The sequence below is a fragment of the Macaca fascicularis genome, chromosome 13, assembly GCF_037993035.2.
Source record: "Macaca fascicularis isolate 582-1 chromosome 13, T2T-MFA8v1.1".
NCBI lineage: Eukaryota > Metazoa > Chordata > Mammalia > Primates > Cercopithecidae > Macaca > Macaca fascicularis.
Genome location: NC_088387.1, coordinates 5,049,201 through 5,076,972, shown reverse-complemented (window position 1 = coordinate 5,076,972; position 27,772 = coordinate 5,049,201). Strand labels below are relative to the sequence as shown.

General features: G+C 46.6%; 1 protein-coding gene, 1 long non-coding RNA gene and 1 pseudogene across 3 annotated transcripts; all 3 read right to left on the bottom strand.

Moving 5' to 3' along the window:
* Positions 1-6,395: 6,395 nt before the first annotated feature.
* Positions 6,396-9,549, bottom strand: LOC141408302 (uncharacterized). Its single transcript, XR_012421951.1, has 3 exons — positions 9,409-9,549; positions 8,535-8,649; positions 6,396-6,520 (listed from the first exon to the last, which is right to left on the bottom strand). It is a non-coding gene; the product is annotated as an uncharacterized lncRNA (long non-coding RNA).
* Positions 9,550-9,795: 246 nt separating this feature from the next.
* LOC123568536 (small nucleolar RNA U13) lies at positions 9,796-9,886 on the bottom strand (annotated as a pseudogene).
* On the bottom strand, positions 9,887-24,969 carry PDCL3 (phosducin like 3). Of its 2 annotated transcripts, XM_005575093.5 has the most exons (6): positions 24,824-24,969; positions 21,004-21,130; positions 18,619-18,709; positions 17,927-18,070; positions 16,043-16,251; positions 9,887-10,975 (listed from the first exon to the last, which is right to left on the bottom strand). In XM_005575093.5, the coding sequence occupies exons 1-6, from the start codon at positions 24,827-24,829 to the stop codon at positions 10,833-10,835; spliced, it is 720 nt and encodes a 239-aa protein (XP_005575150.3). In that variant the 5' UTR covers positions 24,830-24,969; the 3' UTR covers positions 9,887-10,832. The 2 variants fall into 2 exon arrangements, with proteins under 2 accessions (XP_005575150.3, XP_073867209.1); XM_074011108.1 differs by lacking the exons at positions 9,887-10,975; positions 16,043-16,251 and adding an exon at positions 16,940-16,991.
* Between the last annotated feature and the right edge of the window lie 2,803 nt (positions 24,970-27,772).

Genomic DNA, 27,772 nt, shown 5'->3' with positions numbered 1-27,772 from the left:
GTTCCAGCATTAGCCTTTGGGAGATCTGTCAGTTGGCTCCTGGACCTCTGACATACTCAAATCATTGTGGTTTTGTGTTTATTTTGTTCAGCAGTGTTTTGCTTTCTGGAAATACAAGATGCTCCAAGCTTATCCCGTGTATTTCCTGCTCCAGTTTTAGAATCAGCCATTTCTTCGAAGAGCATTGGTTCCTTTTTTGGAGAATGAGAATAGAAATCAAGATCTGAGTAGCAGGTGTATTCTTTGCTACTGGGGTGTCATTCCTTTTTAAGCCTCCCTCAACTGACAGAACAAGGAAACGTGTGTATATACTACTCCATGCATATACATTACCTAAATATTTCTGTTCATAAGCATCTGTGTCTATATTAAACTAAACAGGAGTGGCCAGGCATGGTAGCTTATGCCCGTAATCCCAGCACTTTGGGAGGCAGAGGTAGGTGGATCACCTGAAATCAGGGGTTTGAGACCAGCCTGGCCAACATGGTGAAACCCTGTCTCTACCAAAAATACAAAAATTAGCCGGGCACGGTGGTGGGCACCTGTAATCCTAGCTACTTGGGAGGCTGAGGCAGGAGAATTGTTTGAACCAGGAGGTGGAGGTTGCAGTGAGTTGAGATCGCTCCACTGCACTCCAGCCGGGGTGACACAGTGAGACTCTGTCTCAAAGACAAAAACAAAAACAAAAATAAACAAAACAAAACCTAAACAGGAGTTCATGGTGATGACTCCAACTCTAATCTATTACTACATGGATTATTCTCACTTACACTCACCTTTGCCCCCCACTTATCTGTAACCTCTCACACTAACAGTGACAAACCTGGCTCCCACCATCTGCCATCTATGTATTTAACTGTTCGATTCTCTGTGTATGTATAGCAGTGTTAAAACTGTTAATTCAAACCCATGTGATAAATGACTTTATCAACTAGAGACAGTGCTTGTGTACAGCTTCTTTTGCCCTTCCCCTCATGGATTCCACTCATTTCCAGTGCTGCTTAGATTAGCACATTTCCTGCAACCCCTTCTGTGAGGTTGTTTCATACGTTTGTAATGCACTTAGATTGTCTTGTCCCATTCTGCATTCATCCAGGGGGTCCCCAACCCTCTAAAGAATTTTTTAAAATTTGCATATATTAAGATTCACTCAGCTGGGTGCGGTGGCTCACGCCTGTAATCCCAGCACTTTGGGAGGCCCAGGTGGGTGGATCACAAGGTCAGGAAATCAAGACCATCCTGGCTAACACAGTGAAACCTCATCTCTACTAAAAATACAAAAAATCAGCTGGGCGTGGTGGTGGGCGCCTGTAGTCCCAGCTACTCAGGAAGCTGAGGCAGGAGAATGGCGTGAACCCGGGAGGCGGAGCTTGCAGTGAGCCGAGATCACAACGCTGCACTCCAGCCTGGGCAACAGAGCGAGACTCCTTCTCCAAAAAAAAAAAAAAAAAAAATCAGTCTTTGTGCCATTAAATTCTGAGTTTTGACAAACCCCTGTTATCATCTCTCCACCATTATTGTATCATTCAGAATAGTTTGACTCCCTAAAAGTGCCATGTGCTTTACCTATTCAACCCTTCCACTCTCCCCTGAACCCCTGGCAACTACTGATCTTTTTAATGTCTCTATAGTTTTGCCTTTTCCAGAATGTTATGTCTTAGTCCATTTAGTGTTGCTAGAAAGAAATACCAGAGGCTGGGTGATTTATGAAGAGGTTTATCTGGCCCACAGTTCTGCAGGCTGTACGAGAAGCACGGCACCAGCATCTGCTTCTGGCGAGGGCTTCAGCCTGCTTCCACTCATGGTGAAAGGTGAAAGGGCCCAATGTGCAAAGATCACAGGGCGAGAGAGTGGGGAGGGAGGCGCCAGGCTCTTTTTAACAACCAGCTGTCATGGAAATGAATAGAGTGAGTACTTGTTCCACTGCACATACCCCCTTCCCTTTCAGGGAGGGTGTGTTAGTCTGTTCTCACGTTGCTACAAAGAAATACCTGAGACCGGCCGGGCGCGGTGGCTCAAGCCTGTAATCCCAGCACTTTGGGAGGCCGAGACGGGTGGATCACAAGGTCAGGAGATCGAGACCATCCTGGCTAACCCGGTGAAACCCCGTCTCTACTAAAAAATACAAAAAAAACTAGCCGGGCGAGGTGGCGGGCGCCTGTAGTCCCAGCTACTCGGGAGGCTGAGGCAGGAGAATGGCGTGAACCCGGGAGGCGGAGCTTGCAGTGAGCTGAGATCCGGCCACTGCACTCCAGCCTGGGTGACAGAGCGAGACCCCGTCTCAAAAAAAAAAAAAAAAAAAAAGAAATACCTGAGACTGGGTAATTTACAAAGAAAAGAAGTTTAATTGGCTCATAGTTCGGTTCTGCAAGCTGTACAGGAAGCATGATGCTGGCGTCTGCTTCTGGGGAGGCCTCAGGAAGCTTCCAATCATGGCAGAAGGCAAAGGGGGAGTGAGGTGCCTCACAAGGTGGGAGCAGGAGCAAGTGAGAGAGTGAAGGGAGAGGTGCTATGCACTTTCAAACAATCAGATCTTATAAGGACTCACTCACTATCAATTGTGAGGACAGTACCAAGAGGGATAGTGCTAAACCATTCATGAGAAATCCACCCTTGTGATACAATCAGCCCCTACCAGTCCCCAACTCCCACACTGGGGATTACAATTGAACATCATGGGATCTGGGTGGGGACACAGATCCAGACCATATCAGAGGGTATTAATCTATCCATGCAGGGTCCACCCCCGTGACTTAAATTCCTCGTACTGGGCCCCACTCCCAACACTGGGGTCAAGTTTCATCATGAGGATCGGGAGATAAATATCCACCTCCCCTTTCAGACTGGCTTATTTCACTTAACGTCCATGGTGCTTTTTGTGGCTTGATAGCGCATTTCCTTTTGTTGCTGAAAAACATACCATTGTCCTGATATACCACGGTATGTTTATACATTCATCAATAGAGGAATGTTTTGTTTCCAGTTTTGAGTGATAATGAATAAAGATGCTATAAACATTTGTGTGCAGGTTTTGTGTGAACATAAGTTTTCAAGTAGTTGGGGAAATACCTAGGAGCATGACTGCTGGATCATACGGTAAGACTATTGAGTGTTATGTATTTATATTTACTGTGATTACTGTTTTAGATTTCCTTCTAAAATCTTATGTTGGACTTTCTTTTTTTTTTTTTTTTTTGAGACGGAGTCTTGCTCTGTCACCCAGGCTGGAGTGCAGTGGCCGGATCTCAGCTCACTGCAAGCTCCGCCTCCCGGGTTTACGCCATTCTCCTGCCTCAGCCTCCCAAGTAGCTGGGACTACAGGCACCCGCCACCTCGCCCGGCTAGTTTTTTTGTATTTTTTAGTAGAGACGGGGTTTCACCGTGTTAGCCGGGATGGTCTCTCGATCTCCTGACCTCGTGAGCCGCCCGTCTCGGCCTCCCAAAGTGCTGGGATTACAGGCTTGAGCCACCGCGCCCGGCCTTATGTTGGACTTTCTAAGACCTGCTTTTCTGTTTCTTTTTATCCTTCCATCTGGTCTTCTTTTGAATTAACTGAGATTTTTTTCCCCCATTACTTTAAAAGTTACACACTCAAATTTTTTTTTACTGTTACCTTGAATAAAATATTTTTAACATGCATAAGTTTGCCAACTTCTTGAATACTTTATAAAGGTCTAAGAATGCTTGAACTCCAATGTATCCTCCTTCAGCTTGTGTACTCTTTTGTCCTGTTTAGTTGTATTTTGTTCTTTATGTCCCAAACAAGACATTCTTTGCGTTACTACGTGAAGTCAATGTTCATTCAGATTTCCACTCCCCTTTTTTAGGCCAACATGCTTTCTTGAACCTTAGAACTTTCATCAGTTCATCATCCTTCTGCACAAAGCAAATTCCCTTTTTTTTGGAAAGGAGCTTCATTCTTATCACCCAGGCTAGAATGCAGTGGCGCAATCTCAGCTCACTGCAACCTCCACCTCCTGGGTCCAAGCGATTCTCCTGCCTCAGTCTGAGATTACAGGTTACAGATTACCTGGGACTACAGGTGCCCGCCACCACACCCGGCTAATTTTTGTACTTTTAGTAGAGATGAGGTTTCACCATGTTGGCCAGGCTGGTCTTGAACTCCTGACCTCAGGTGATCTGCCCATCTTGGCCTCCCAGAGTGCTGAGATTACAGGTGTGAGCCACAGCTCCTGGCTGCAAATTCCTTAACTTTCCTTTAGTGAATGTCCACTGGTGACAAACACATCTATTCTATGTCGGAAATGTCTATTTCATCTAGTTCATTCTAGTTCATTCCTACAGTACAGCTTCACTGGCTGTAAACAACTTTGGATTAACAGGTGCTTTTTCCCTTAAGCCATTGATGACACTATTCAACTGTCTTCTGGCTTTCCTTGCTGCTGTTGGGAGGTCAGTAAGCCTCATCGATACTATCTCATAGGTCGTCTGACTTTTGGCGCTGTCTTTACAAATTTCCCTGATATCCTGCAACTTCAATATATATGGAGGTATGGATTTATTTTATTTAACTCACTTGGGATTTGTGTAAGTTTCCAAATATGCGAATCGGTGTCTTGCATCAATTCTGGAAAATGTCTTTATCTTTTCAAATACTTTCTACTTCCAGTTCTCTCCTAAATTTCTTTGAGACATGCCAGACCACCTCAGTCTTCCGCATCTTTTTCTTAAGCAAATTAACACAAGACCACTTTTTTTTTTTTTTTTTTTTTTTGAGATGGCATCTCATTCTGTGCCCAGGTTGGAGTGCGATGGCACGATTATCTCAGCTCAGTGCAACCTCTGCCTCCCAGGTTCAAGCAATTCTCCTGCCTCAGCCTCCAGAGTAGCTGGGACTACAGGTGTGTACCACCACACCTGGCTAATTTTTGTATTTTTAGTAGACGGGCTTTCACCATGTTGGCCAGGCTGGTCTCGAACTCCTGACCTCAAGTGATCCGCCTGCCTCAGCCTCTCAAAGTGCTGGGATTACAGGTGTGAGCCACTGCACCCAGCCAGGATCACGTATTTTAATGTAACATTTGTATTTCCACCCATTTGTCCCTGTGCTTCGGGGGAATTGGTTCTGCTTTCTAGTTCATTAATTCGCTCTTCTGTTATTTTTTTAAGGAATTCATTTTTATATAAGGTACTGTTTTTTTTTTACACTTTTAGATAACATATAAAAAACATTCATCGTATATTTTATGTCTGAAAATTCCACGCTCCTGTCTTTGCAGGTCTGGCTGTGCTGTTTTCTGCTGGCTTTCATTCCGGATGCCTTATCTGTGGCATCCTGTGATTTTGTGGGTTTGTGATATTTTTACTAGAAGCTCATGTTCCTTGGAGCTTTATCGGTGGAGAGAGTTTGAGGCTAAATCAAAGGTGTGTTCTAGCATAGATATGCAGTTGCTTTGGCCGTGAGCTCAGAGGTACTACCAGCCTAGCACACCATTTTTTTTTTTTTTTTTTTTTGAGACGGAGTCTCAGCTCACTTCAAGCTCCAAGCTCCGCCTCCCAGGTTCAGGCCATTCTCCTGCCTCAGCCTCCGGAGCAGCTGGGACCACAGGTGCCCGCCACCACGCCCAGCTAATTTTTGTATTTTTAGTAGAGACAGGGTTTCACCGTGTTAGCCAGGATGGTCTCAATCTCCTGACCTCGTGATCCGCCTGCCTCGGCCTCCCAAAGTCCTGGGATTACAGGTGTGAGCCACCATACCCAGCCTTTTTTTTTTTGGTGGGGTTGGGGGCAAGCTGGAGTACAATGGTGTGATTTCTGCTCACTGCAACCTCTGCCTCCCAGGTTCAAGCGGTTCTCCTGCCTCAGCCTCCCAAGTAGCTGGGATTACAGGCGCCCACCACCACACCTAATTTTGTATTTTTAGTAGAGACGGGGTTTCACCATGTTGGCCAGACTAGTCTTGAACTCCTGACCTCAGGTGATCCTCCCTTCTCGGCTTCCCAAAGTGTTGGGATTACAGGCGTAAGCCACCACGCCCAGCCTAGGGCCTCTTTCAGAACCTGGTTTGAGAGGTTTTTAGACCTGATGTAGCATGAGAATTCGAACTACAAACCTGCATGAGAGAAGGCTTGTAGTTAGCATCTCAGGGACAACTATGTTCTCTTCCAACTAGTGCCAGTTTTCCCTCACTGAATGCAGTCTTTTGGGATTCCCGCTGTTTGCAGGGAGACCTCCTATTCAGACCCCCCAACGTAGACACTCCCCAGGCTAACCCCCTGTCACCTGGGCCCCACAAGTCCGTCCTAACAGAAGCACAGCATCACTAAGATTTGGCTTGTGTCCCTACGGGGAAAAGTGGAACACCCTCTTACCTTTCTGGAGTCCTGCTTTCACTTTGTTTTTGGCCTCTCAGAGTGTTTTCCTTTCTTACCAACTCAGTGAGACAGTTACGAACATAAAATTTAAAAATAAGTTTTATCCAACAGCTTCAGTCATCAGGTGGGTTGTTCAGTGTTCAAGTATTGGAAACCGAAGTCCAAAAGCCGGGCTCGTGAAGTTACTGAAAGGCAATGGTGACAGCTAGTGGCGGGGAATACAGGTACTCTTGTGCTATGTCAGGGTACTACGTGCTATTCAGCATTGGGCAGTAGAAAGCTAGAATGAAGGTTTTGGTTGAGGTTTTCTTTGACAGGCGGTTTTGTCAGGAAATGCATCGGCTGCTACTAAGAGACCAAGATGGAAGTTATGTCCAGAGAGGACAGTCCAGGGTGGGATACAGGGGCTCTACAACATCTTCGGGAATATTGTCCTTACTGCTTTGCCTCTCTATATAAATGCCTCATGGCCCACGTAGGCTGCAGTTGCACCCACACTTCCATCAGAAAGTAGAAGGACGGGGGTGAAGCCCACAAAGGGCACATGACAGTCGTCTGTCCCTTGTAGCAGCTTGCCCAGAGCTGAACTCCCAGCCAGCCACCCACGGCTCAAGAGACGCCGGGGTTTACTCTTTCAGCTGGTCCCATTGCCACTGGAGTGGGGGGTAGAATCCTGGATACTGGTGGGCAACCAGCAGCCTCTGCCACAGGACCTTAACACTGTTACTACCTGAAGGCCCCACGTCCGGGGAGAAGCGGAAGTCAAGATGGATGATTACTGGAGCAAAGAATGGGGTAGAGAATGTGGTCAAAAGCAGAGAGGGAGGGAGGGGACTTGGAAACAAGCACATCTTCACTTGACACTGAGACCCACCTGTCTCCACGGTTGTATCTGTGAGTAACAGTTGGTTTCTGTAAGCAGGACAAAAGTACTTTTTTTTTTTGAGACAAAGTTTCACTCTTGTTGCCCAGGCTGGAGTGCAGTGGTGCAATCTTGGCTCACTGCAATCTCCGCCTCCCAGATTCAAGCAATTCTCCTGCCTCAGCCTCCCAAGTAGCTGGGACTATAGTGAGCCACCACGCCCGGCTAATTTTTGTATTTAGTAGAGATGGGGTTTCACCATGTTGGTCAGGCTGGCCTGGAACTCCTGACCTCAGGTGATCCACCAGCCTCAGCCTCCCAAAGTGCTGGGATTACAGGCATGAGCCACCAAACCCGGCCCCTTTCATGGGAGCATGTTTCTCAGGCAGGCGCTGCAGTCACAACACTTGTTGCCTGCCATACGTAAAAAGTAGTTGGTCAAGATTTGGGATTACATGAGAAGGTTGAGTTTAAAGCTGGAGGTAATAAATGCAAAAAAAAAAAAAAAAAAAACAAACTTTTGGCCCTCCGTCATGACAGAGGGACACCCTTCTAAATTGCCCTTCCATCTCTCTCATAGATGCCTTTCATAGCCAGCACAGCTATTTTTTGTTTTTTGAGATGGAGTCTCACTCTGTCACCTAGGCTGGAGTGTTCAGTGGCGTGCTTGGCTCACTGTAACCTCCACCACCCGGGTTCAAGTGATTCTCCTGCCTCAGCCTCCCGAGTAGCTGGGATTACAGGCATTGTGCCACCATGCCCTGCTAATTTTTTGTATTTTTAGTAGAGATGGGGTTTCACCATGTTGGCCAGGCTGGTCTCAAACTCCTATCCTCAGGTGATCTGCCCATCTTGGCCCCACAAATTGCTGGGATTACAGGCATGGGCCACCTTGCCCAGTCCAGCGCAACTTTCTGAAGTCCTTCTGAACCACCAGGAAGCGGCTGTGCTGTCGGTCTCTGCAGAAGCAATGACTGTCCCTTCAGGGTGTGAGAAGGTGAAGTTAGGTGTGCAATGAAGGAGGTGTATGTCATCTATCCACATCCCTTCTCTCCTCCACAAAAGAAGGAAGTATTTGATTATATAATCTTATCAATTTCACTATTCCCAATCATTTATTATCCCAATTTTCTGGAATCATTTCCCACCAATCACTCAAGAAAGGGCTACCTAGGCAGGGCGCAGTGGCTCACAACTGTAATCCCAGCACTTTGGAAGGCTGAGGTGGGTGGATCACTTGAGCCCAGGAGTTCAAGACCAGGCAGCCAACATGGTCAAACTCCGTCTCAACATAAAATAAATAAAAAAAAAAATCGGCCTGGTATGATGGTGCTCACCTGTAGTCCCAGCTACTCAGGAGGATGAGGTGGGAGAATCGCTTGAGCCCGGGAAGTTGAGGCTGCAGTGAGATGACATCAAGCCACTGCATTCCAGCCTGGGCAACTGGAGACCCTGTCTCAAAAAAAAAAAAAAAAAGTGGGGACGAGTGGGGGACTACCTAGCACCTGCTTAACCTTTCCCCACAACCCTTTCCTCCAAGCACAGAAGACAGCTTCCAGGTGTCCTTGTGTCCCCCCGAGTCACTGCTGTGTTCCTGCTGTGGAACTGGGGGGACTCAGTGCTTCAGCACCAAGTCTTTCACCTCTGTCACATCACTAATGTGCCAAAGGAATTAGAAAGATAATAGTATTACAGGGAAGTCTCAAGAATTAATCAGGGCTCATCTGCCGATGCCACAGGCACCAGAGCTTTTGCTGCGCTCAAACTAAATGTCTTCATCTGCTGTGCAGGCTAAATTATGAGGCACAGCTTTCACACTTTGAAGTGGCAGAGCTAATAATTTAGAATTAGATCCTGTGTGGGCTTCAGTGGACTCAAGCTGTTATCTGTCACTGTGGACACTGCCCCATGTTCAAGCACCACCTTTTTTTCCTTGTAAATATGCACATTAAGGCTGTCAGGCAAACACAGCATTCAACTTTCCACCTTTGTTCTTCCCTCAAGATCTCATGTCAGCTACCAAGACCAAAATCTAAGAAGGTGGCTCTCCTACAAACCCCACGGAACCAGCATCCAAGTAAGAGGACTGACCAAATTGGCTCCAACCCTGCCATTAAAATTCCATGAAGCACTTTCAAAGTACACCACCAGGGAATATGTTATTGGCAGTGCTGGCTCTTGCGTATGTGGGCCGGGTGCAGTGACTCATACCTGTAATCCACATTTTGGGAGGCGGAGATGGGAGGATTACTTGAGCCCATGAGTTCAAGACCAGCCTGGGCAACACAGGGAGAATCCATCTCTATAAGAAGAAAAAAAGGAGGGGGGCAGGAATCCAAATATCTAAGACAGACACTTCTGACAGATAAAATGGGTCCAAGTTGCTTGTCATTCTTTGAATTAGAGCAAAAATAAATTTTAAAACATAATCGAAAAGAACTCCATGCCGATTCTTATTTAAGATTCAAACCAGCACTACATCATTCAACACAAATATCAGAAAATATTTCCTCTAAATTGTTCAGTATCAATGTTTGTTAAGTGAGAAATACTAACAGGATCTGGTTCACAAAACATCTTGGTATATTGTTTTTCTCATGTCATATGGGTAATGTGCCAACAGCCTAACAATATTTGAGGGGGGCACATCTCACACACACGTGATCATGCTAATGAACCACAAAATGAGTTTATTGATTGAGATAGTTTATTTATGTGTATGCTTATATATTTCCAAAAATTAATTCAATGTCCTCTTACAGTAATCAAAATTAGTTAACAGGGCAGGCACAGTGGTTCACACCTGTAATCCCAACACTTTGGGAAGCCGAGTTTGGGGTTAGGAGTTTGAGACCAGCTCGGCCAACATGATGAAACTCTACTAAAAGTACAAAATCAGCCGGGCATGGTGGTGCACGTCTGTAATCCCATCTCCTCAGGAGGCTGAGGCAGGAAAATTGCTTGAACCCAGGAGGCAGAGGCTGCAGTGAGCTGAGATTGTGCCACTGCACTCCAGCCTCAGCAACACAGCAAAGCTCTATCTCAAAAAAAAAATAGTTAACAGTCTGAGATTAACTATTTTAGCAAGGAAACACATTTAACCAAATATGGCAGTAAACTGGAACCTTTCCGTTATTGCTTCGATACGGGAATGTTTCACAAAAATTGTCTGTTTCTTCAATAAATACTACTAAGATTCTTTTGTCCTAGAGAGCATTCCTGTATTTTGAGTTAATAATCTCATTGCTCTCTTTATAAAATAAAAATAACAATGTATCTATAAGGCTTAGTTTGCAATTTTCCACTGCATAATTTATTCACATTTAAAACTATTTTTATAGTTATATGTCAAAAAATAGTGACTAGGTTTTATGGCTTAAAATATAAACGAGGAAAACAGACATCTGCCATACAAATGGCTGGTTTTAATATTTTTAGAGGAAATACTCTAAAAAAAAAGAGCTCCAAAATATTTAACAGAATTTCCAGCAATGATTATTTCTAAAATGTAAAGATTTGAAACATAATTTATACAAAACTAAAAAACAGAAGGATTCATTCTTGCTTTTTCCTTTTTTAAAAAATCCAGACAATTTGTCACAAGAAAGTTCGGCATGTTGATAGCAGCTGTAGCCTCAGTCACCCTCAGAACTGCTGCCCCTCCTCATGAAGACAGAGCGCCGCACCGAGGACAGCAACACGTCTTCAATCGGCTTCTTGGGGTTTTCCTCCAGGTCCGTCATAATTGCTCCAGATTCAGACAGTTTCCATTCCAATTCTACGTGGTAAAGAAAAAGCAAATCACCTAAGGCACTGTGCTGCAAAGGTCCCCTCACCCTAAGGCCATCAAGCTAGTTTTTTCTAAGTAGAAAATATAATTATCAAAATTTGGCCCAGCACAATGTATCACGCCTGTAATCCCAACACTTTGGGGGGCTAAGGCAGGAGGATCACTTAAGGCTAGGAGTTGAAGATCACCCTGGGCAATATAGGGAGACTCATCTCAAAAAATGTTTAAATTACCTGGGTACGCCAAGTGCTGTGGCTCACGCTTGTAATCCCAGCACTTGGGGAAGCCAACGCGGGTGGATTGCTTAAGCCCGGGAGTTCCAGACGGGCAACATGATGAAAAATCAGCCAGGCATGATGGCATGTGCCTGTGGTCCCAGCTACTTAGGAGGCTGGGGTGTAAGGATCACCTGAGCCTGGGAGGCAGAGGTTGCAGACAGCTAAGATCACACCACTGCACTCCAGCCTGGGCGACAGTGAGACTGTCTCAACAATAAAAATAAAAGTAAAAAATAAAAATTCGCTGGGTACAGTGGTGGTGTGTGCCTATAATCCCAGCTCTTTGGGAGGCTGAAGTGGCAGGATCGCATGAGCCCAGGAGTTCAAGGCTGCAGTGAACCATGATCATGTCACTGCACTCCAGCCTACAAGACAGAGCAAGACCTTGTCTCAAAAATACAAAGAATAAACCTATCCTCTGATGACTACAATTTCCCAGTTTGGACAATTTCCCAGGAAGGAAATCAGCATGAAAAATTTGAAGGAAATAATTTCCACAGACCTGCTGGCAATCTAACCATTAAATCCAATTTTAATAAACTCTTCAGCCTCATGTCCAGTATCTCAATCTATTGGGGTCAAAGAATAAATGTATGGTGATACCCTAGAACTTACACATTTGTTCCAACTAATAAAAAAAAGTAAAGCACCAGATAATAAACAATCAGTAACTGAAGACTCAGCTCTAATACTTCACTCTTAAAATCAGTGAAATTCCTGTGGTCTGAGACCAAGTGAAGCAAAATCAAGTGATGTATTTGCCTACTTCAGAGAAGAGCCCAGGCAGAACCAAAGGACTACCCAAGAGATTCTACAACAAATGGCTTTGCTTAAAGAACATCAAGGCAGAGAGTTCTGCTAATTGGACACACGATTAAAATCTGAAAACCAGGCCGGGTGTGGTGGCTCACGCCTGTAATCCCAGCACTTTGGGAGGCCAAGGCAGGTGGATCATGAAGTCAGGAGATCGAGATCATCCTGGCTAAGACGGTCAAACCCCATCTCTACTAAAAATACAAAAAATTAGCCAGCCATGGTAGCGGGTGCCTTGAGATCGTGCCACTGCACTCCAGCCTGGGCGACAAAGCGAAGACTGTCTCAAAAAAAAAAAAAAAAAAAAAATCTGAAAACCAATTTTACTGAAGTCTTATCTTAATCTACTTTTCTGGAGACAGGCTCTCCCTCCTCACCCAGGCTAGAGTGCTATGGTGCAATCACAGCTCACTGTAACCTTGAACTCCGGGGTTCAAATGATCCTCCCGCCCACCTCCCTAGTAGCTGAGATTACAGGTGTGCACCACCACACCTGGCTAATTTCTTTTCTGTAGAGATGGGATCTCGCTATGTTGCCCAGGCTGGTCTCAAACTCCTGGCCTCATGTGATCCTCCAGCCTTAGCCTCCCAACGTGCTAGGATTACAGGCTTCAGCCAACGTGCTCAGTCGAATTTTACTTGTCTTATTAACTTAAAGTGATCCATGAAACAGAATAGAATGGTGATTACTGGGGGCACGAGTGGAAATGGGAGATGTTGGCCAAGGATACAAACTTTCAGTAATAAGACGGGTAAGTTCTGAAGACCTAATGTAGAACATGGTAACTCCAGTGAATAATAATGTATTGTATACCTGAAATTTGCGAGGAAAGTAGATCTTAAGGATTCTTACCACAGTAAGGGTAGCTATGTGAAATGATGAGTGGTTAATTAATTGGATTGTGGTAATCATTTCACATTGTACCTATATTAAATCTCCATGTTGTATCTTAAATATATACAATTGTTTTGGTCAATCATACCTCAGTCATGCTGGGTTAAAAAAAAAAGTGCTCCACAAAGATGAGTAACACCAGTTTTTGTAGCTCTAGGAACTTTGGTTGAATGTTATGCAAATTCAACCTGTTTCTTTAAAAAAAAAAAAAAAAGACTTTGAATTCCTGACTTAAGAATTTATATTCGGCCGGACATGGTGGCTCAAGCCTATAATCCCAGAACTTCGGGAGGCGGCTGGATCACTTCTCACTTGAGGTCAGGAGTTCACAACCAGCCTGGGGAACATGGTGAAACCCCATCTCTACTAAAAATACAAAACTTAGCCAGCCATGGTGGCACATGCCTGTAGTCCCAGCTACTTGGGAGGCTGAGACACGAGAATCGCTTGAACCCGGGAGGCAGAGGCTGGAGTGAGCCAAGATTACGCCACTGCACTCCAGCCTGGGTGACAGAGCAAGACCCTGTCTCAAAAATTAAAAAAAAAAAAATCAATAAATAAAAAATATATATCTATCTTTATATATCCACACATACGTACATAAGGGTATTTAATGTTACTATTCACTTACACAAAGCAATCATATGTAAGTTCACTAGACTTCAAGACTTTTTTTTTTTAGAAATAAAGACAATTGCACACTTCTTTCTCCCCTCATGTTACACTCAAAAAAGGTCAAAATAAGATGCAAACATGTAGTTTGAAATGCTGTACACCTCTGAACACTGGATATGTAACTGATGTATCTCCTATATGTGTTTATGTGTGTTTGTATGTTTGTATATCTATACTTTCCCCAGCTGAATATCTTTTTTTTTTTTTGGAGACAGAGTTTCGCACTCCAGGCTGGAGTGCAATGGCACGATCTCGGCTAACTGCAACCTCTGCCTCCCAGGTTCAAGTGATTCTCCTGCCTCAGCCTTCCAAGTAGCTGGGATTATAGGTGCCTGCCACCACGCGGAGCTAATTTTCTGTATTTTCAGTAGAGACGGAGTTTCACTATGTTGGCCAGGCTGGTTTCAAACTCCTGACCTCAGGCAATCCACCCACCTCGGCCTCCCAAAGTGCTGGGATTACAGGCATGAGCCACCGCACCCGGCTGCCAGATGAGTATCTTAGTGGTACAGTATATAAAGTCATGTTTAAAAATGTTTTTCTAGTCAAGCATAGTTGGAAATATTATTTCAATAATTATATAAAGAGTTTCACTTGGCAAGAATGCCTCTGGGCTGAGGTTCTGTGCGGATATGTATTTTGATACCTCCATGTTTAACAGGTAAAAAGGAATTAAAAAACACAGTCGGGCACAGTGGCTCATGCCTGTAATCCCAGCACTTTGGGAGGCTGTGGTGGGCAGATCACAAGGTCAGGAGTTCAAGACCAGCCTGGCCAACGTGGTGAAAACCTGTCTCTACTAAAAATACAAAAAATTAGCCAGGCGTGGTGGTGGGCACCTGTAATCCCAGCTACTTGGGAGGTTGAGGCAGGAGAATTGCTTGAAACCAGAAGGTGGAGGAGGTTCCAGTGAACTAAGCAAGATCACACCACTGCACTCCAGCCTGAGTGAAAGAGCAAAACTCCATCTCAAAAAAACAAACAAAAAACCCCACATCCTTCCGAGCTAACAGGCAGAATTAAATAAAATTTTAGTTAAATTTAAAAGCTGGCCGGGCGCAGTGGCTCACGCCTGTAATCCCAGCACTTTGGTAGGCCGAGGTGGGCGGATCACATGAGGTCAGGAGTTCAAGACCAGCCTGACCACATGGAGAAACCCCGTCTCTACTAAAAATACAAAAAAATTGGCCGGGCGTGGTGGCTCACGCCTGTAATCCCTGCACTTTGGGAGGCCGAGGCGGGCGGATCACGAGGTCAGGAGATCGAGACCATCCTGGCTAACACGGTGAAACCCCGTCTCTACTAAAAAATACAAAAAAAAATTAGCCGGGCGCGGTGGCGGGCGCCTGTAGTCCCAGCTACTCGGGAGGCTGAGGCAGGAGAATGGCGCGAACCTGGGAGGCGGAGCTTGCAGTGAGCCGAGATGGTGTCACTGCACTCCAGCCTAGGCGACAGAGTGAAGACTCCGCCTCAAAAAAAAAAAAAAAAAAATTAGCCAGGCATGTTGGCACATGCCTGTAATCCCAGCTACTAGGGAGGCTGAGGCAGGTGAATTGCTTGAACCTGGGGGGCTGAGATTGCAGTGAGTCGAGATCACATGATTACACTCCAGCCTGGGCAATAAGAGTGAAATTCCATTTCAAAAAGTAAAAGCTACTAACTGGGCGCAGTGGCTCACGTCTGTAATCCCAGCACTTTGGGAGGCTGAAGCGGGTAGATGACTTGAGGCCAGGAGTTCGCGACCAGCCTGGCCAACATGGTAAAACCCCGTCTCCACTAAAAATACAAAAATTAGCTGGGCGTGGTGGTAGGTGCCTGTAGTCCCAGCTACTTGGAGGGCAGAGGCAGGAGAATCACATGAACCTGGGAGGCAGAGGTTGCAGTAAGGCGAGATCATACCATTGCACTCCAGCCTGGGTGACAGAGCAAGACTCAGTCTCAAAAAATAAATAAATAAATAAATAAATAAATAAATTTAAAAGCTACTAAGATACTCAACTGAGAATATTTCTATAGAAAAATACAAATATATACATTAACATCTATCTCCCTGTGTTCATGTGAATTAAAGCAAAAGTGAATGTTGTGATCTCAAGCTACAAAAACATCCAACTGTAGAGACAAAATATATTCCACACCAAAATAAAAAATGTTTATATTTAAGTCTATCATATCTTCCTTTAACTATGAATCCGTAGAGCCCAGTTGTAACTGTTCCTGATTACGCAACTAAGATGAGATTAAATGTGCTTCTGTCCTCGTAACAGTCACTCATACACAGGCAGAAGTGAACTTGACCCACCATCGTAACAGGAGTCCAGGAAACAGATACTCTCTCCAACAGAAATGCGCCTCCCATCTCTCACAGCCCCGCCTGTCTCCCAGAGCCCTTACCATCTCTTGTCAGATTCATGCCGCCAAACACCAGAGGACCAATAAACTGAGCCTTGATATCTCCTTCCAGGTAAACAAATATCGTGGGCAGATTCCTATCCGGATAATTGGGTATGCAGGTTGTTGAAATGGCTTTGATAAATTTGACATCAGGAAACTTCCTGGCAAGTCCACTGAGGTGCTGATTTATCAGGGCACACAGGGGAATTCTGTAAAACACACATAGAAAACAGAAGCAATTATGATCCCACATTTATACAGAACAAAGCTCAATGACCCTTCTACCCTATGTAAAACCTTGTAACAGTTTCACAAGTAATTCTGCTGCTAGCTAAGATTAATTAACTTTTTGTTTTTTTGTTTTGTTTTGTTTTTTGACATAGGGTCTTGTTTGTCACCCAGGCTAAATGGAGTGAAGTGGTGTGATCTCGGCTCACAAGCAATCCTCCCACCTCAGCTGCCTAAGCAGCTGGGGGTACAGGCACACGCCACCATGCCCAGCTAAGTTTTCGGTTTTTTTTGTAAAGACAGGGTTTCGCTGCTCTTAGACTCTTGAGCGCAAGATCCAGCTGCAATGGCCTCCCAAAGTGCTGGGATTACAGGTGTAAGCCAACATGCCCAGCTGAATCAACGTTTTTTAAAAACTTCCTAATATGCTGAGGGATACTGAAGAACACAAATCCAAAGTCCAATTTATTTGACAAAACAAGTCAGAAAAACAGCTTCAATGTAAAAGATAATTGCTATACCTTTCTTATAAGGTGGAATGAGAAAACGCTGAAGGTTTAGAATGTATGTAATGTCAGAAAATGTTTCCTGCTTTTGAAGAAGTTCCTGGCCAGGCGCAGTGGCTCACGTCTGTAATCCCAGCACTTTGGGAGGCCAAGGTGAGTGGATCACGAGGTCAGGACTTCAAGACCAGTCTGGCCAAGATGGTGAAACCCCGTCTCTAATGAAAATACAAAAATTAGCTGGTGGCAGGTGCCTGTAATCCCAGCTACTTGGGAGGCGGAGGCAGGAGAATCACTTGAACCCAGGAGATGGAGGTTGCAGTGAGCCGAGATCACGCCACTGTACTTCAGCCTGGTCGACAGAGTGAGACTCCGTCTCAAAAAAAAAAATCCCTAAATAAGCACTGGACTCTACAGTTTAAGACAAGACTGGAGAGCTGAGAAACATCGGAAGCCCTCAGTATCACACAGTTCAGGCAATTACTACTGTAAAAGCCAGCCTTGCCATCTATGAGATAAATTCATTACATAGAATGTTGAAATGTCAGAGTTCCTGTAAAGGAATAAATAACTTAGGAATTCCTTTTCGAAAACAGAAAAGCAGTCTCCATTGCTATACTTTAACAAAGGCATTCGTATTAGTCACAAATATTAATTTGAAAGTCTTAAGATAAAAAATTAAGTAATAAGGTTTGGGCAAACCAGCAATAAAAACACAAAAAACTCAGTCTCAGAAAAAAAAAAATTTCTTTTTTTTTTTTTGAGACAGAGTCTTGCTCTGTCGCCCAGGCTGGAGTGCAGTGGTATGATCTCGGCTCACTGCAAGCTCTGCCTCCCGGGTTCACACCATTCTCCTGCCTCAGCCTCCTGAGTAGCTGGGACTACAGGCGCCCGCCAGCATGCCTGGCTAATTTTTTTTGTTTTTGTATTTTTAGTAGAGATGTGGTTTCATCGTGTTAGCCAGGATGGTCTCGATCTCCTGACCTCGTGATCCACCTGCCTCGGCCTCCCAAAGTGCTGGGATTACAGGTGTGAGCCACCACGCCTGGCCCAGAAAAAAATTTTTTAAACTCTCTGATATAGGTAAGGCCCGAGATCCTGAAGACATAAATTCAAATTAACATTTGATAGATGGAGTAGAAGATCAGCTCACCCTTGTTTGTAAAGGTGCAAGACGACCCACAAGCCCTCGCCAGCTTTGGTAACTTCTTGAACATAATCCTTCCCTGAGATCTCTAAAACTTCTCCAAATTTATTCTTCAGTTTAGTTGCTTTCCACTCAGCCAGTCTCTGCCGTCTGCACAAAACAAGGAGAGAAACATGTTACATCCGCACACAAACACGTGCACACACACATCTTCTAGAAGGCAATGCTTGTAAAAGCCCATGTTTATTTATCCGTCTCATAGCAAAAATCTAAGATCAGTTTGCTAAAATTCACAATATCATTATTTAACTATAGTCGCTCCCAAATGTTTCAGCTGAAAATTAATTTTTTGAAGGACACACATTTCTTTTTATTTTTTGAGACAGAGTCTGGCTCTGTCGCCCAGGCTGGAGAGCAGTGGCACAGTCTCAGCTCACTACAACCTCCACTTCCTGGGCTCCTGAGTAGCTGGATCTATAGGCACTCGCCACCACACTCAGCTAATTTTTGTATTTGTAGAGACGGGGTTTCACAGGCTGGTCTCAAACTTCTGAGCTCAAGCAATCCGCCTGCCTCAGCCTCCCAAAGTGTTGGGACTACAGGTATGAGTCACCATGCTCAGCCCACACATTTTATTGCCACGCCAAAACAAAACAAAACAACAACAAAAAAAACCAGCCCTTCTGGGTGGCACTTACCTGTACATTTCAATAGCACGTTCATCCTCCTCATTAAACTCATCTTCATGATCCTCCAGCTCTTCCAAAGTCATATCTTCATATGTTTTCACTGAATTTAGTTACAACGGCAAAAAGCAAAAATTTAAAAAGATGAACAAACATTTTTCTTTTTTCCCCTCTCTTTTCTCCTAAAGATATGCACACACCACCAGATCCTTAGCCCACCTAAGCAAAAATTACTTAAGGCACCACACTACATTAGAAGCTGAGAGGCCGGGCCTGGTGGCTCACACCTGTAATCCCAATTTCTTGACTGACAGCATCTTCCCCAAGCCCTCAGATCCTCCTCCCCTCTCGTCTCCTACCCCACCCCACCCTGCCCCATGCTTTTTTTTTTTTTTTTTTTTTGCGACAGTTTCACTCTTGTCATCCAGGCTGGAGTGCAATGGTGCGATCTCGACTCACTGAGAACCTCCGCCTTCCAGATTCAAGCAATTCTCCTGCCTCAGCCTCCTGAGGAGCTGGGATTACGGGCGTGTGCCACCATGCCCAGCTAATTTTTGTATCATTAATAGAGACAGGGTTTCACCATGTTGGCCAAGCTGGTCTTGAACTCCTGACCTCAAGTGATCTGCCCACCTCAAAGTGCTGGGATTATAGGAGTGAGCCACCGCCACACTTTGGAACCCTTGGCTGATTAAAATTCCCCAGGCTCAAACCTTTGACTACTTTCCTTCTTTATCCACACCCACTCCCTTGGTGATTGCATCTAATCTCATGGCGTTCAATGCTATCAATATGCTGACAAAGTATAGGCCTCCAGCCCAGATTTCTCTAATGTGGAGAAAAACATACTCAAGGGCCCTCTTAATGTGGTTATTTGTCTAACAGGGATCTCAAAGTGAATGCATCCCTTGGCGGGGTGCAGTGGCCTATAATCCCAGCTCTTTGGGAGGCCGAGGTGGGTGGATCACTTGAGGTCAGGAGTTTTAGACCAGCCTGGCCAACATGGTGAAAACCTCACCTCTACTAAAAATACAAAAAAATGAGCCAGGCGTGGCGGCACATGTCTGTAATCCCAGCTACTCGGGAGGCTGCTACAGGAGAATCGCCTGAACCTGGGAGGTGGAGGTTGTAGTGAGCCAAGACTGCGCCACAGCACTCCAGCCTGGGTAAGAGAGCGAGACTCCATCTCAAAAAAAAAAAAAAAAAAAAAAAAAGAGAAAATGTCCCTCCTCCTTTTAAACTTCCAAAAGCTTCCTGCCTCATTAGGTGTAAAGGCCAAGGTCCTTACTAAAAGCTACTGGGTCTGCTGAGGCTGCTCTGAACTCACTCTCCCACAGCACTTCCAGCCTCGTCAGGGATTCCCAGCCACACCAGGGCCCACGTTTCACTCGCTCACATCGCCCCCTTCAGGAATACCCAGATGTCTTCTTCACCTCCTTCAGGTCAACAACTCCCTCAGGTCTATTCAAATGCGTTCTTCAGCTCCTTCAGGTCTTTACCCACATGCCAGCTTCACCTCCTTCAGGTCCACGCAAATGTCATCTCGGTGAGGCCCTCTCTGACCCTGCTTCTCCTCCAACCCTTTCGAGTCCCTTTTACTGCCTTATTTTCTTTATTGTTTACTGTCTGTCTCCCCTACTAGCATGTTGGTTCTCTGAGGGCAGAGAATTGTGTCTGGCTTATGCATAGCTACATCCCCAAACCCAGAAAAGCACCTGACAATGATAATCATGCAGTAACCACTCGCCGGATACTTTCTAATAAATCCTTCTCTAAATTAGCTCTAATGTGTCAGAGGACAAAAGTACTAGTCCCTGTGACCAATGCTTCTCAAACTATGACAAGCCTCAGAATCCTTTAAGGCACTTGTTTAAAATGCAGATTCCTGGGCCTCATTCCAGAGACTGCTTCAGTAAACACTAGGTGGGTGGGGTTACCAGCACTCCAAGGGACTCCAATTCAGACAGTATGACTGCCTGAGAAAACCCCCCTCAGACTCCCACACATTGCAAACATGCCTCCCCAAATGAAGCTATTTTTAGTTAATATCCTCAATGAAACCAGAGAATAAAGTATATGCTCAGGAAAAAACACAAATACTAAAATCTTGAACAAATTTCCATGACGTTATCAAAGGGAATCACAGACCAGAAAGCAGAAAGAAGTATTTTCTTCAGTTCTCATCTGACATGGACAAGGACTTGTGGGACACATATGAAGTCCCGTTAAGTCTGTGGCTCAGGAAGGTGAAGGCGAGAGATGCCCTGTGTCTCGTCTGAGGTCCCACACACACAGTGTCCACGCTGGCACTCCAACCTGTCTCCTGGCAGGGCAGTCAGAGGCTTAGGGAGCCATCTCCCAACCCAGACAGATGCAGAGGAAAGCCAGTGAACTCACCCACTGACTGCTGGAGGATGTGCTGCTCCTCATCTGACTCCTCTTCCAGTTCTTTCAGCCTTTCCTTCGGGGGTAAGATACCCTTTTTGCGTAAGATGTCATTCCACTCAGTGTCTGCGTTGGGGTCCTAGAAGAGCGGGACCAAGGTTACCATGAGTGCTAAGTCTAGCGTGTAGGAGGCCACACTGGGCACGGGGCCAAATGGAAAAAGTGACAGGAAGGGAAGAATTCACACCAGTCTGTGAACTATTTCTGAGAAAGTGTCAAAAGATCCACAGCCCCTGTTTCGTTCTTCCTGTCTACCCCTCCCTGAATGGAGGAGCTATTCTTGGGGTAAAAATTAGGATGGGATGTGCAGATCAGCATTAATACTGATACCAAGGCTCTGACGTGGAATGTGTTCAATATTTTTAATAATCACTGAGAGTGCCGGGCGCGGTGGCTCACGCCTGTAATCCCAGCACTTCGGAAGGCTGAGGTCAGGAGATCGAGACCACCCTGGCTAATCGTGTGTAACCCCCGTCTCTACTAAAAATACAAAAAATTAGCCGGGCGTGGTGGCGGGCGCCTGTAGTCCCAGCTACTTGGGAGGCTGAGGCAGGAAAATGGTACGAACCCGGGAGGCGGAGCTTGCAGTGAGCCGAGATCGTGCCACTGCACTCCAGCCTGGGCAACAGAGCGAGACAGTCTCAAATAATAATAATAATAATAATGACTGAGAGTGACTCATTCAACAGATAAAATTTAAGTATCTACCACATGTAAATTACTGTAGGCAATGGGGAAGAGTGGTGAATGCAAGAGTCACCTGTGTTACATACAGTCAAGAGGAAGAGACAGGCAACAAAAGAGTGCATATGCAAACTATACATAGATAAAATTGTGGCAAGTGCAATGACAAACAAGCTGTTTTAGAGAATTACCCAGGCCGGGAGCGGTGGCTGAAGCCTGTAATCCCAGTACTTTGGGAGGCCGAGACGGGCGGATCACGAGGTCAGGAGATCAAGACCATCCTGGCTAACACGGTGAAACCCCGTCTCTACTAAAAAATACAAAAAAAACTAGCCGGGCAAGGTGGCGGCGCCTGTAGTCCCAGCTACTGGGGAGGCTGAGGCAGGAGAATGGCGTGGACCCGGGAGGCGGAGCTTGCAGTGAGCTGAGATCCGGCCACTGCACTCCAGCCTGGGCGACAGATCGAGACTCCGTCTCAAAAAAAAAAAAAAAAAAAAGAATTACCCAGGACCCACATTCCACAGAGTAGACAGGGATGTTCCCTATAGAGGAGGTAACATTCCACCTGAGGGTGGGAAGCAACTTGTGACAGGAGTCTGGGGACTTAAAAATAATCTTGCAGGCCGGGCGTGGTCGCTCACGCCTGTAATCCCAGCACTTTGGGAGGCCAAGGTGGGCGGATCACGAGGTCAGGAGATCGAGATCACCCTGGCTAACAGGATCATCTCTACTAAAAATACAAAAAAACTAGCCGGGCGAGGTGGCGGGCGCCCGTAGTCCCAGCTACTCGGGAGGCTGAGGCAGGAGAATGGCATGAACCCGGGAGGCGGAGTTTGCAGTGAGCCGAGATCACGCCACCGCACTCCAGCCTGGGAGACAGAGCTAGACTCCGTCTCAAAATAATCATCATCATCATCATCCTCATCATCATCTTCCAGGCTGGGATCAGTGGCTCACGCCTGTAATCCCAGCTCTTCGGGAGGCCAAGGCAGGTAGAACATCTGAGGTCAGGAATTAAAGACCAGACTGGCCAATATAGTGAAACCCCATCTCCACCAAAAACACAAAAATTAGCCAGGTACGCGCCCGTAATCAAGAAAATCTTCCAGGCACAGCGGCCTGCGGCATGCGTAGGGCCCAAAAGCAAAGAGACTGTGACATTTTGAGGATCTCAGGCTGCAGATGAGGCTTGGCTGACAACTCTCTAACGGCCAAACCTGAGAGGAAAAGCTGAGATTTCTCAGAGTAGCTCATAAAATGCGGGGCACTCTTCTAAGCCCTTTTTCCTGTACCTTGTCACCGAATCTTCACAAGCCTAGGAGAGGCACGACATTTAGAGGCACTGCCGTGCTAGAACGGCTGGCCAAATCAGCCAGGATCAAAATCACCTTTGTGATCAATGTCACAAAGACTGATCTAAAAGTGGCTCTTGGATCCAGAACCCAGCTGCCCAAGCACCGGTTTGCATGGTGCAGCAAGAACACTGCTAATGGAGCTCAGGCTTGCTTTGGAATATGAAATCAGGAGCACTGTGAAAAGGGCACTGGGATAACTGGCCTCCAACCCCAACCCTGTGTGACAATTCTGAGATATATCAAAAGAAAAAACGAGGCCCGGCGCGGTGGCTCACGCCTGTAATCCCAGCACTTTGGGAGGCCGAGGCGGGCGGATCTCGTCAGGAAATCGAGACAATCCTGGCTAACACGGTGAAACCCCGTCTCTACTAAAAATACAAAAAATTAACTAGGTGTGGTAGCGGGCGCCTGTAGTCCCAGCTACTCGGGAGGCTGAGGCAGGAGAATGGCGTGAACCCCAGGAGACGGAGCTTGTAGTGAGCTGAGATCGCGCAACTGCACTCCAGCCTGGGCCACAGAGTGAGACTCCATCTCAAAAAAAAAAAAAAAAAAAAAAGAGCAGAATCCTTTCTACTGGGTGGTCAGGGAAGGCCTCAAGGAACCTGAAGGACAGGGGATGCAAAGGAGGCCAGGGCAGCCCTCAAGCTCCCACTTCACCATTTAGAGTGTCTAGGCCAGTCGAGGTGGCTCATCCTGTAATCCCAGCTCTTTGGAAGGATGAGGCTGGGCAATACAGGGAGACCCCATCTGTACAAAAAATTAGCCCAGAGTGGTGGGTGCACGCCTGTGGACCCAGCTACTTCGGAGGCTGACAAGGGAAGATGGCTTAGCCCCGGGAGGTCGAGGTTGCAGTGAGCTGTAACAGTGCCACTGCATTCCAATCTGGGCAACACAGCAAGACCCGGTCTCAAAAAAAAAAAAAAAAAAAAAGGAAAGAAAGTAAGTGGCTCCTGGCAGATACGCCCTCCCCTCCAGACCCTAATGCCTCCCTCCCCAGCAAAACCCGCACCATCTCCTCTCCATCTGCCACTGAGCAGAGATTAGAATTTCTGACCACAGCGGGATCCTTGGACAGTGACAAAATTTAGTTGGCATAGATTTTTGCCCACAATGGTGCCCATTTCCATGGTATTTTCATTCATTCTCTTTAGGCTTTAACCAAATTCCGCTAGTAAATTGCAGCTACAGAAAAATAATTTTACCTATTTTAATTAAAAAAAAAAAAAAACGAAACAGAGGGACCCTCGCGAGGGGTGGGGTCTGGAACCCGAGCGGTCAGATAGGGAGCGCGTCCCAACTGGACCCCAGAGCACGGGGGAAGAGGGTGTAACTAAGCCCTGAGCAAGGGCTGCGCCGCTGCTTTACGTGGGGGAACCCTGGGCCGGACCCGCCGCTTCCTCTGCCCAGGTGTGCCTTAGAGGAGTTCAGCAGAGAAGGTAACTTTTGTCAGGCGGGATCTGGCAAGACCTTCACAAGCCCGGGTGGGGAGAGACCTGGAGGAGATGAGGTTTGGGGGACCGGGCACGGAGAAGCCGGGAAGCCCAGGCCGTGGGTCCTGGTGGGACCACGCCTGCCCTCCCGCACTGCGCCTGCGCGGGGCCTGGACGCGCCGGGCCTCCCTCGTGCCTGCAGCGCCGGAGTTTCCCACAGGGCGGGCGTCCACCGCCGGCCGGATCCCAATGAGACAAACGAACGGGCCGCAGCCCCCAGACCCGAGCCCCGTCCCAGCTCACCTGCATCTTGTTTCCAGTTGCTCAAGCCAGCTGTGCCGCGGCGCACCCACCACAGCTCCCTTTTGTGCACAGCGCCGTCACGCCTCTTCGCCCAGCCCTGCCTCCGCCCCGCCCGGGGACGAGCTGAGGGGAGTAAGGGCGGAAGCAACGGCTTTGAGTCTGCGCCCGCTCTTGAAGGAGCCGGCACTGAAGCTATTCGCATGCGCGAGGTAGGGTCTGCCCACTGTCCCGCCTGGAGTGCACTTGACCTGGTGCTAATTCTGGTCGCTGCCTTATTAGGGCTGGTCTTCAGCCGAGGAGGGGTGGGGCTGGGTGGAGGAGGAGCCCTGGGCCGTGTGCCTTTTCCAGCTGCCTGCCCAAACCTGTAAAGGCGTCTTCCTCTGACTAGCCTAGCAAGTCAGAAATAGAAAATTGCCTCTAGGCCGGGCGCGGTGGCACACGCCTGTAATCCCACGCCGAGGCGGGCGGATCACTTGAGGTCAGGAGTTCGAGATCAGCCTGGCCAACATGGTGACGCCCCGTTTCTACGAAAAATACCAAAATATTAGTCGGGCGTGGTGGCGGTTGCCTGTAATCCCAGCTACTCGGGCGGCTGAGGCAGGAGAATTGCTTGAACGCGGGAGGCGAAGGTTGCAGTGAGCTGAGATGGCTCCACTGCACTCCAGCCTGGGTGACGGAGCGAGACTCCATCTCAAATTAATTAATTAATTAATTAATTAAAATGATGCAAGGTCTTCTGGAATTCGCCCACGAGCACTTCAGTATTGGGAAAGGAAACTCATTAATAAGACATTGAGAGCCTACTGTGTACCAGGCACCATTCTAGGCTCCGCAGATGCAGCAGTGAGCAAAACACTAAAAGGTGAAAGTCATCTGCCGTGCCTGAGTATCAGGAGACCCATGTATGCAGGCACACAGGCACTGAGCAAAAAGCAGCAATCTGGCTTGTAAAATGCAGGTATTGGGCTCCAGAGCTTCTGCCCAGGCACACTCCGAGTTTCAGAGAGCGATGTTCCTACCTGGTATGGAAGGAAGCATCTTGCACACGTGGGCTAACTTGCTGCCTCCTGGCAACTAAGCGGACACAGATAGTAGAGACCCAGACACCTGTGAGATAGGCGCAGGGCTTCCAACTGTGGCTATGCATTAGAGTCACCTGGAAGCCCTCAAAAACTACGACTGTCTTGGGCCTCCATCCCCAGACAAATTAAATCGTTGGAAATGAGGCCTGGCACAGATATTTTCTTAAAGATCCTCAGGTGATGCTAAAGTGCACAATCGTTGATATAGAGTGAATCAAATGATTGCTTGAGAGCAAGTTTGTATTTAATTTATAAGGATCCTTAAGATTTTTCTAACTCATTTCAACTGAATTACAGGCCCTTTTAGGGATTTGTTTATTAATGTATCTGGCAGCACAATGTTTGTTGATGAATTTTCCTTGGGTCTCACCACCAAAATCAGGACTCAGACTAACTTTGAGTTTGATCCTGTGCTTCTTGCTCAGTCCTGCACAGCTACAGAGCGAGTGGTGTTTTGTCCTTTCCTCATCCCCAGCCTTTGCTCTTCCCTGAGGCCTGTTTTCCAGGACTCAACTATTCCACAGTTGCTTTTCCCCACATGATCCGGTCGGAGGCATTCCAACCGAAGCGACTCCATCTTGAATAGGGGATGGGGAAAATGAGGGTGAGACCTACTGGGCTGTATTCCCAGAAGGTTACACATGCTTAGTCACAGAATATTTACACTTAAGAGAAAAAATTAATAATGTTTACCAAACAGACCTAACACTTAACAGACCCAGGAAATGTCCTCGTGTCCTGAAAGATTTCTTTCTTTCTTTTGAGATGGAGTTTCACTCTTATTGCCCAAGTTGGAGTGCAATGGTGCCATCTCAGCTCATTGCAATTTCCACTTCCTGGGTTCAAGTGATTCTCCTGCCTCAGCCTCCTGAATAGCTGGGATTACAGGTGTGCACCACCACGCCTGGCTAATTTTTTTTTTTTTGTATTTGTAGTAGAGACGGGGTTTCCCTATGTTAGCCAGGTTGGTCTCGAACTCCTGACCTCAGGTGATCCACCTGCCTTGGCATCCCAAAGTGCTGGGATTAAAGGCATGAGCCACCACACCTGGCTTTGTTTTGTTTTTTTTTTTTGAGAGAGTCTCACTTTGTTGCCCACCCTGGAGTGCAAAATGGTGAGATCTCAGCTCACTGCAGCCTCCACCTCCCGGGTTCAAGTGATTCTCCTGCCTCAGCTTCCCAAGTACCTGGGATTACAGGTGTGCACCACCATGCTGGGTTAATTTTTGTATTTTTAGTAGAGACAGGGTTTCGCCATTTTGGTCAGGCTGGTCTCCAACTCCTGAGCTCCGCCTCCCAAAGTGCTGGGATTACAGGCATGAGCCAGAATGCTGGGATTACAGGCGTAAACCAGAGTGATGGGATTACAGGTGTGAGCTACCACACCCGGCCAAGAACAAAAGTATTCTTAAAAGTTTTGTTTTAACAATAATACAGATTACTGGGAAAGGCAGTAGTTACTAAACCGGGCTCAGTAGTCCTATAGACAGTTGTTTTTGGATAAACATAGTCATTGACCCTTCTGCTGTTTTTTTTTTTTTTTTTTTTTTTTTTTTTTTTTTTTGAGACGGAGTCTCACTCTGTCGCCCGGGCCAGAGTACAGTGGCCAGATCTCAGCTCACTGCAAGCTCCGCCTTCCGGGTTTACGTCATTCTCCTGCCTCAGCCTCCCGAGTAGCTGGGACTATAGGCGCCCGCCACCTCGCCCGGCTAGTTTTTTTTTTTTTTTGTATTTTTTTAGTAGAGACGGGGTTTCACTGTGTTAGCCAGGATGGTCTCGATCTCCTGGCCTCGTGATCCGCCCGTCTCGGCCTCCCAAAGTGCTGGGATTACAGGCTTGAGCCACCGCGCCCGGCCATCCCTTCTGCT

Bases quoted from the DNA above. Each gene is read 5' to 3' on its own strand.
- PDCL3 (XM_005575093.5), bottom strand. The intron at 18,071-18,618 runs GTAAGTGCCACC...TGTTTTGTGCAG, and splicing joins CGTGCTATTGAAATGTACAG to ACGGCAGAGACTGGCTGAGT. The intron at 10,976-16,042 runs GTAAGGGCTCTG...TTTACCACGTAG, and splicing joins CATGAATCTGACAAGAGATG to AATTGGAATGGAAACTGTCT.